We start from the raw sequence: 10,258 nt of genomic DNA on the forward strand, positions 1-10,258 counted from the left end.
GTGACAAAAAAGGAAACAGCACAGATGCAGTTTCTTAGGAAAGATGTTTACTTAATAAAGGAAACAAACCAGTTATACTCAGATTCCTTTATGACAAAGATTAAAAGCAGAAGTCAGATGAATTTAGAGTTCAGATTGGCTCTTTTTTCCTTTCAAGCTGAGAAACATTTACAGCTCAATCAGAATGGAAGATGCCTTCCTTATCCTGCATTAAGAAAAATCATATTTCATTAGTTTGCTTTATGTGATTAAATAGTTATGCCAAGCAAGTGATTTTGCTTTTGAGATAAGCGCTCTTACAATCAACTGGTAAAAAGTTGGCTCCCGGGAGGTTTCATTTGAAAGCGAAAATTTTTACTTGGCATGCATGGGCTTCTACTGAAATGGCCAACACTACCATTGCTGCTGCCTTCTCACAGATGGCTCTTGTGCAGCAGCGCAGTGAAATGAAGCAAGGACCCGACCCTGCTAAAAAACACGAGTGACAACTTCCAGCTCAGTGCATTCCCCCAGACTACCTCAGCCACAACAACATTAAGGAAGAAGCTGGGACAGACAGAACAGGCAGGGAGGAAGAGAACGCAACAGGCACAAGGGAATATCCTCTTCTGCAGCAAGAGCCTGCACTGAGGTCAGTTTCAATTGATAACAAAGCCACATCCTTCAAAGACTGCGCAGTGACTCTGCCATTTGCCTGCAACGCAACCAAAGGAAGGCCAATTACAGGCACTGCAGTTTCATAAGACCAAAATGAAAATATTCATTTAAGAATGCAGTGTTACAACGTAATCCCAGAGAATGCAGGACACAGGCTCCTACATCAAAATAATGCCTTTGTCTCACATCTATGAGCTGACATATTATTCAGTTGTTGGAAGTTTAACCACAATACCCTTTTTGGCTACGCCAGCAGTGTTTCAGGAGATGTCTTTGGGGAACACAAACCAGACAGGAGAAAGGAAACTGAGACAGCCATGCTCCCAAAAAGCACTGACTGAAGTTAAGTCTCCCCCCAATAAGTCGAACATATAAACAGGGAGAAAGACAGAGCTGCCTCGATGCATTTCAATAGCACCTAAAAAATACAAGTAGACAAGCATATAAAGATATTTTTTACTTCACGTCACATCTTTATGTAAGTAGCAGAGCTACACGATATTATAGTCTAATTTTCATATTTAACGGAACAGTACACCATACTTGGCACTGAAAAAGCAAACTGCTTCATTTTCACTTCAAAATCATTTGAGTCCAGGCAACAAAAACTAACTTAAGCCAACAGTATTTTTCATACAGGCACACAACGCTACAGTAAGTTATCTCACAGCCCTCTATATATAGCAATCTAGAATTAAAACCACACTAGAAGGAAGTCTCCTACTAAGAATGATTAACTTTAGTATTTGTTTCAAAATCATCTCAAAGACCACAGAGTTTGAGTGGTTTTGTTTGTTAACAGTATAATATTTCTTGCTTGCTGTTCTTCAAATACTAGGCAGCACTGCAAGTTCAGGCAAAAGCAAACCAAGTTGGTCATTTCAGGCTATCACTATAGAGAAGCAGCATAGTTATCTTAACCTGCTTTAGGTTAGGCATACAACCTGAAAATTCACCTGGATTTACCGAAGTTAGTGAGGGTACACATGGGAGGAATGAGTTTCAAATAAAATCCTATGGCTGGAACAAAGTGTCAGCACATTGACAAAAGTTACAATGATAACTTCCCAGCAAAACTCACCAAACACTTCTACATGTAAACAGAGACAGTAGCATAAATATAAAAAACACTTGCTGAGCCATTCCCTCATTCATGAAGGACTACACATGCTTGAAAAAAGGGTTCAGGAGTTACTGATGACAAATCTCAATGGTCATCTAGTAGAGTTATTTGACATTAAGAACAAAATAACATTGTGAAAATTCCCTGAACTTGAGAAGAATTCTAAATTTTAAGTAATTCAGTTCACACAGTGACCTGATGGAACTGAGGAAAACCTATTCCTTTTTTTGTGTAGCATTATTACTACGTGTGTTGAATAATTTACATAAGACTAACCCCTTCCTTTATGCTAAACCACAAAGCAAGAAAGAGCATTCATACCACACCTTCTTGTATGCAAGTTCCCAATTTTAAGGAGAAAGTACCCAGAGTTTAGAAACCCAAGATGTCTTCATCAAGTTTTTATTCAACAAAAAGCTTGTTTGAATTAATACTCTACCAAAGGCTGTTTGCTTTTAAACACAACCTTAACTCATTTCAGATAAACTGCTGGTTTTTGCTGATCGCAGTTTTGGAAGCTGAGCACACATCAGCTTCTTACAACTGAAGAATTAAACCACAGAAACAAAGTACACAAAAAAAAAAAAAACACGTATTAAAATTGTAACTCGACGCAGTACCACAGGGCTGGGCCACCATCAGTTGTGAATTGCTTCATGATGCAGAAGTAGGGAACAGAAAGCATGGCCTAGACGAAGAGGGTCAAAGCTATCTTTGCATTCCTATAAACTCTAAGCTATGGCAGAAGTTAAAGCTTCACACAGTCCCAGTGGCCTCAACAACTATTCCAATTTATCCAAGTTTCTGTGGTGCTGCTTGTGGTTTGCAACACAAGCCGCAACAGTCAGTGACACTGCCTTCCACCCCGGCACCCAGGGATCCCTGGAGAAGCACAATTCACCTGCAGGAGTGTAACACCGTCTGCATACAGAGGAACTTTCCTCATGAGATAGCTAAAAATCGTTGCTAGAGACTGTAAGGATGAGAATTAAAAAAAAAAAAAGTCAGTGGTTTCTACCTGTTAATTCAGATTCTGCTGAGCCAACACTTCTGTTAATGTTAGTGTTAACCCAAGTTTGTAACTGTTCTGGCAAGCACCTTATATGCAATTTCCATGATGAATTCTAGTTAAAACTCTGGACTACTTCTCATTACACAGAATTAAGGATCCCTCTAGCAGGCCTCTGAAAGGTGCCTGCTTTTGTGATTGGAAGGCAAAGGAGCAAAGTACAAAGGGAGGAAAAAAGCATTAAAGAAACAGGAACAAACATCCTTCAGTTAAGTCTGAAGTGCTGGCAGAAATCAAGTAAACAAACGCAAGTTGTAGAGGAGCCAGGCAATCATCCCATTCCATTAATGCTGATTCTCAATTATAAATATGCATTTTGTTTTATGCACCCTCCCCCTTGCAGAGATGCAAAGATAGTTTCCATGGCAACACGAGAGACTGGGGAGCATCCACCAAGGCAGCATAACACCAACTTATGTAACAGCTCGAAACTCACCTTTGTTTGGAAAACGCACAGGTGCTTATTTTAGGGCAACACTCGTAATGATTATTTACTCCTAACACATACCATGTGTGGTCAAGATAAACATCTCAAGTTCCTGTATTTTAAAAAGCATTTCACAGATATGATGCAGACTAATCCCCCTGAAGTCTTCTTGTGCATCAGGGTTTCTGCAGCAAGTTTCAGAGTCAACTCTTACGTAAAATACCACACTTGGCTCCTGAGAAGTTTCTGACAGTGCAGTAAAAGCTACAAAAAGATTAAACCTGTAATCTTCCTAGCTTTCTTACAGCATCACAGCTCTTTACAATATGTTCTTCTCCCTGGTGCTGACTGAGAACATATTAAATACAAACGGACATAAAAAGTGCAGCACACATGTTAAAAAAAAAAAAAACAACTGAAAGGATATCAAATTGTTTACTTCTACAAACTTTTTTAAAAAGGAAACTGCATTCTTAGGTGTTTTCCGTAGTGTTAGTATCATCATGAGAAATCTTAACGTGATCCTCTGCCATCGGGTCCAGTTCTCTTTTGACAGACGCATGGCAGCTCAACCTACTTCGGATAGATTGTTAGTTAGAAGAAAATGAGTCATGCCCAAGTTGCGTAGGAGTAGCTAGCCAGAGCCTAGTAGGAGGTCCCCAGAAAAGCAGAGATTGCTTCAGAATGCTTACAGCTGAAAGAGCAATGCAAAACCTGCTGATGGAGGGATGATACTGAGTCAAAGAACTTCAAGCAACTACACGAATGCAGTCAGGAAGCAACTGACAGCTTCAGGTTCGCATCATTTAGCAGGGAAAGGACCCAAATTTCTGTCCTCGACCTAAATGATAGGAGCAGATCACACAGAGCTTAGCTACAAGCATACAAATAGAAGTAACAGAACAAAACAAGCTTGAGGTACTCAATTTCTGTCACTAGAAAAATCTACTGGCTTTACAAAGCAGTCTGCTAGGGAAGTGACCAGTCTTGGAGCTCAATCGTACAAGACCAGTGCATGCACACGTAATCCAAGACTGTTTTGCTGCACAATCAAAATCACTACACACACGGTGGAGTGATAGAAAGCGTAAAGTCTCACACGTGACCACACCAACTTACGAACAGATTATTCTAGCTAAAAAAGGTTACCAGAGCAGTTTCAGTCACCTTCAGATGCAATTACATGGGCAGGGAGGCTCATTTATGCACTCACTGTCACCACCAACCGCTGACCCCACCCACACAGCCCCATCCTCCCTCTTCCTTACACTGCTGCTGGCCTCAGAGCATGCCAGCAAAGAGTCTGATAAGAAAACCATCACTTTTTGTTGCCCCTCTCACATTCCTGCAAGCTAATGCAGCAGTGCTCATCACAGCACTGGGGACAAAAAAAGCACAAAGAAGAGAGAGCAGGAAGCTCCCTCCCTCCCTCCCAGCACCAGGATGTCCTCCTGCTTGCTCTCTCGCACTGATCCTGCTAGCATGGCCAGCTGGGGTCAGCTTCCAAGGAGAAAAGCCACCCTTCGACAGCCACCCGCATTAGAATGACTTCAATCAATTATGAAGTTCCAGAAAAAACAGTGTTTTACACAAACCTTCATTTCTCAGGTGCCAACAACAGAAATTTGAGGATCACAACTCACCTCAATGCTCTGATGGGGCAGTTCCAGAATGGAAGCTCAGTGAATGAGGCAAATCTTTCACTATGATAAAGTGGTTACATTATGGCATCCACTGTTTCTGCAGTAAATATGATGTAGAGCTACAGTTAAGAATGGCCTAGCTAAATATTGTAAGCTACTATTTGACAGAATTGTATTAGCCTGATACAGATCCAGGTTCTGTCTCGTCTGAAAGACGGCCAGATTTTCTGATCATTGATTAAATTTAGACATAAAAAATACAATCCTCCAGAATTGCAAAGCAGATAACAACAATAAACAGAATATGATAACCCAGACTTATCCTCATGGTCTCCATAGATGATTCCTTAAAACTTTCCACCAAATTAAGAGTAAACAAGCAGGGACAGAATGAAGAGAAAATAATCCCACAGTATTCCAATCAGTGGAAACACTTTCGTTGATCTGATTTTTATAACTGTGACTAAACATCTTCAGACGCAGCACATGTGGAGTTGTCATTGACAAGCTACGATTAAAAAAGTGCACGCACGCAAGTAGACAACAGTAACAATTAAGTCCCTGAATATCTGATAAAATATGGCTGTTTATAAAATCATAAAGTCATAAAATTAGTTGCACATCCCTTTTCTGCCATGTCAGTATCTCTCTAGATTACCTTTGCCAGCTGCTTCTCTAACCCATTAAAAAACCCTTTAAGGATGGGATTTGTTGAACCATTTCTGTAATTTGAATGTTATTGGTAAAAACTTTCCAGCTGATATTTAACCTCAATCTTCCCCCGTACAATTCACTTCCTCTTAACCCACCTCTTAACCACAGTAGATGGAAAAAGATTTTTAAATCAATATCCTCTCGTGAACTTATTTCTTAGATAGTGACACACCCCTCCCACAGCCTTTTCCATCCCCCCAAATAAAGTAATACAGCAGTCAGATGCTAAACCTCTCCATCCACATTGCTACTTTTCTGACTTTTTTGGCTTAACACTTGAGACTAGGCACAAAAGAGCAATGAAGAACAATAAATTAAGAGCTTTCTGTAATTTAAGCCAGATCAACACATCCCAGGATAGCATCAGCTTTTGCCAGCTGCATTATGTTGCTTGTTCAGACCAATTTGCAATCATCGCTCCTGGATTATTTGCTACAGCTGTGCTGACTATACACCTACACTGTATTTGAGCATCTGAGAGTCTTCCGTGCACAGCATTTTATGCTTAACTGACTCGTCTTCTGGACTTTACCTCTCAAGCCCATGGAATTTAATTTTCGTTCTATTCTTACCCAGCAGAGTGCTTGCAGTCCCTCCTAACTTGATGTCACATCTGCAAGTTTTAATCTTCAGAGGAAAGAAGGAGAGATAATATAACTACAATCACTCCCTGCACAGTCATCTGGTTCTCCCCCAGCTGTCAAGGCTTCTTCCTTCCGACTTTGCAAGAGTAACTTGGAACTGTTTGGGTTAGCTACCAGACAAGGCAGCCAATTCACACTGTCAACTCAAACACCAAATCCAGCAAGTGGATGAATGCAGAACCGTGTTAAAAACCTCCAAAAGATTAAAACTGATTCTACGAAGGCTCTTAAACATACCTGTTCTCCAGACTGCACTCACATATGTAACATAATAAATCCACCCGTTATGTGTTAGATTTCTCAAATGTATTTTCTCGCCAGATCCTGTGCAGGGGGGCGGGGGAGGGAGGCACCACAGCAGCTGACAAGCATCACAGTGGTTTTACAGTCCAAAAATATTTTTAAATACTTCTCCCTACAAATTGACGTCTCAAAATTGACTGAGCGTGAAACGTAGACAGCATCAGCACTACACGTAGCGAGAACCGCTTAATACCACCTACAACCAGACTAATTATGCTCTGAAAAAGAAAAAAAAAAAAAAAAACTGATCCAACACAGCATTTCCCCAACACCCTTGGGAGGTGCGACTCCTGCTTCAGACTGCGGATGTTCCAACTTCCTTAGCTTCTGTGGCGAGCCAAACAAAATCAGGCAACGGGGATCTCAGAAGCGCCCTGGCCTCAACCGAGGCTAACAGAAAATCTGGTGAAAAGTAGCAATTTCAGCTCAGGGCGCTGGCTCAGACAGCACCGGATTTTGCTCGGGCAGGAAACGCAGCCTGCTTTGCTTCACAGGGGCTGTGGGGTTTGCTGCTTTCCCTCCCACCTGCAGCTGCAGGGCTTTCTAAAAAACGCGTTAAGCGACCTGACAAACTTGCAGCCCCCTCCGACAGCTCCCCAGCAGCCAAATCCCTTCGCCTGCGGACCGCCAGGTCCGTTACGGGGCGGCTCCGGACGGCTCGGGGCCACCGGAGCCTGCCGCAACCGGAGGGCAAGGGAAGGGAAAAGGGAAAGGAAAAGGGAAGGGACGCCCGGTAACGGGACGCAGACAGGCGGCCGTGCCCCCCCGGCCCCGGGACGCGCCCCCCCGTTACCTGCCACAACCGCCGCGGTGTCCGCCGCAGAGGAGGAGGAGGAGGAGGCAGGGGGGCCGCCCGCCCGCGACCCCCGCCGCCCGCTCGCCGCCGCCTCCTGCTCGCCGCCCGCAGCGGCCAGGAGCAGCCCCGGCAGGAGCAGCCCCAGCAGGAGCAGGCAGGTCGGCAGCGGCGTCCCCGCCGCGCCGCGGAGCGCTCGGAGCCCGCTCATGGGGACGGCCGAGCCGCGGCGAGGGAAGAGGGAAGGATCCGGAGTGGCTGCGGGCTAGCTCCGGAGCCGCTCCGCCGCACCGCGCTGCAGCCGCCGGCCCCGCGCCGCTTCCGGCGGCCGCCGCCACCGCCGCCGAGCCGCCCGGGCGACACGTCACCGCGCCGTGACGTCACCCGGGGGGCGGGGCCGGGGCGGGCTGGCGCCGAGCGGGGGCGACATGGCGGGGGGGGGGGGGGCGGCTGAGGGGAGCCCCGGGGTCGCTGCCCCGAGTGTCTCACGTCGGGGTCGGCTGCGGAGGTGAAGCGAGGCAGGGCGCGGTGCGTGGAAACGGTTGGGTGAACCGCGTGAAAAAATAAAAAATCGAGTCACGCCAACTTGCCCTGACCACGCCGGCGCTGCCCGAAGAGCGGTCGCCTGAGGAGGGTTCTCCGCAAGAGACGGAGGTGTGGGAGAAAACCGAGCTCGGCACACAGCCGCCTCGGGCAGCCTCCGGAAGGTGTGGGGAGCCTGGTCCCGCGCAGCTTAAACCAGGAACGCCAAGGCCTCGCGAAGGCTAAACGCTGATTTAACTCTGCTTAGGGCCTTGGCAAAAAAATGAAAAACGCTTTTACTCAAGTCATTTCCATCAAGCCACTGCGCAGGAATAGAATCCGTGTTGTGCCTGGTGCTGTCCAAACCCACGGATTACCAGCCCCTCTGTCTTGATCCGTTCAGCAGTGAATAACAAGGCCTTTAAAGCCCGCATCCCATGTAATGCTGCAGATACACGACATAAAACAATGCAGCTTGGATGGTAAAAATATATAAACCTTGCCCTCACTATAAAATTAACTAGTGCAATCCACTTAGAACTAACAGCAGAAGTATTTTTTAAAGGTTCTTTGGAAAAGCCTTGGCCTGCCTCGCCAGCCCCGCAGATGGAGGCATCGCATGCCTCACAATCCCAAAAGCAGAGTCCCAAAAGCTCGCCGTGCTGCCTCACAGAGCTGTTACATACAGCAGGAAATAACTTCCCAGCGACACAGTCAGCTTGCACGCCCATTTCAGCCAAAACGTTTCAATATAAACTAAAAACACACTAAAACTTTAGTTACATAGCATAGGAAGATGTGGAAAATGAATCTAACAGTGACTTCGTAGCCTTAGCATGCAGCAACCTTTAAAGTCCAGCAGTATCTGAGCAGATCTGGTGCAGAGAACAATGAAACGCCCGCATCTTACGAAAGCTCACTCGGCGTTGTTTGACTTTAGGGAGGGGAGATGGAGCAGAGTAAATTCCCCAGGAGGAAACAAAGAAACCAGCTGTTATTTTAATTAATTAGGTAATTTTAAAATACAAAAAGAGACGTATTCATAAAGGGTACACGAAAGAGGCAAGTTTCTTGGATGAATGTGAACTGCTGTAACTGAGATCCGCTGGAGTCAAAGGCTACAGACCGCAGGGGTCCTGCAGAGAAATGCCGTGCATCAGAGTAGCTGTGAGCTGGGGACGCTAGCAGAGAGCGCTTCACTGAAATGCTGTGGGCATGAAGCTGAAAATGATTCCCATTTAAAATCTTGAAAAATCGGTTTGTTTTCACCTGTTGATTTCAGCTACAGGGTCCCTGGACCAGGAAGCCTGGAATGAATTGTTTCCAAGGAGCACATTTTTGGGAGCTGGGGGCGCCCAGTGCTGGTAGGCACCTGATGGTGAGGGGCACGTTGAGCGCGAACACCTCCAGGGGCCCTCCTGCCTCGCCTCACATGGACTCAGCCACACCAGCTCAGAGCATGGGGAAGGTACCGGCCCCAGGCTGCAGCCTGACCCATTAATCCACAGAAACTTAAGTGCCTCGTGATTTCAGTGTGAGGGCCCAAATACAGCTGAGTGTCCTTGATCACAGGATCACAGAGTAATTTATGACCTCTAGAGGTTATCTAGTCTAACCCACCCACTCAACCCAAAGAAACACCTATGACCACATGCCAGTTAGATTCTGGACTGCTCTGTGTAAAGCAATTCAGGCTGGTTTTCACCCACTTTGGAGTTACTGGATGCTGGGTGAAAAGCATTGGTAAAATCAGGGTATGCATCTCTGATCACATCATCTACAGAGCCAATCATCTCATCATAGAAAACAAACATGTTGGTAGCTCTATGCTATTTTCTCCAAATCCTTCTCCTCATCCTTCATCATCCTGGAAATGGCTTCCAGAAATAATTCCTTCATCATCTTCTCTGAGAGAGAGGCTGCATAAGGCTCTTTTTTCCAGTAGCTGGTAATCTCATCTGATTGCCACAGGTTTTCAGAGATGATTGGACCAGCACAATTTCATTAGTCCACTTCCTCAGCACCTTCACATGTACCTCCTGTCCAGTCCTGTGGACCTGTATACATCTAATTTGCTAAAGTGACCCTAATGCAACCTTTCCCTAGAGTTGGTAGTCCCTTCCCCCAAATTTTGCCTCTAGGCATAGAGGTCTGTGAGGCCTGAGGGCTGACCTTTATAGTAAATACCAAAGGAAAGAGGGCTTGGCATATCTCAGCCTTTTCTCTATCCTTCATCACTGGGTCACCTACCCCATTCATCAGCAGACCCTGTGGTTCCTGGGGTTGGTATGCTTGTGATGAAAACAATTGTGTTGGTTTTCTCTGCCTCTGGGTGTAGACAAATGTAATAGAAAGGCTGAAAC

General features: G+C 45.4%; 1 protein-coding gene across 3 annotated transcripts in view; it reads right to left on the reverse strand.

Annotated features, from left to right (window-relative positions):
• STIM2 (stromal interaction molecule 2) overlaps positions 1–8,848 on the reverse strand; it is a 71,047-nt gene extending 62,199 nt beyond the window's left edge. The window contains exons 1-2 of one of the 3 annotated variants that reach the window (XM_035324081.1): positions 8,834–8,848; positions 7,374–7,591 (exon numbers count right to left, since the gene is read on the reverse strand). In XM_035324081.1, the coding sequence (XP_035179972.1) occupies positions 7,374–7,584 (211 nt within the window). In that variant the 5' untranslated portion in view covers positions 7,585–7,591; positions 8,834–8,848. Of the gene's footprint in view, positions 1–7,373; positions 7,726–8,833 lie in introns of those variants that run through there. The other 2 variants (XM_035324082.1, XM_035324083.1) reach the window with 2 other exon arrangements.
• Positions 8,849–10,258: the final 1,410 nt, after the last annotated feature.

Source organism: Oxyura jamaicensis, chromosome 4 (genome assembly GCF_011077185.1).
Source record: "Oxyura jamaicensis isolate SHBP4307 breed ruddy duck chromosome 4, BPBGC_Ojam_1.0, whole genome shotgun sequence".
NCBI classification, from domain to species: Eukaryota; Metazoa; Chordata; class Aves; order Anseriformes; family Anatidae; genus Oxyura; species Oxyura jamaicensis.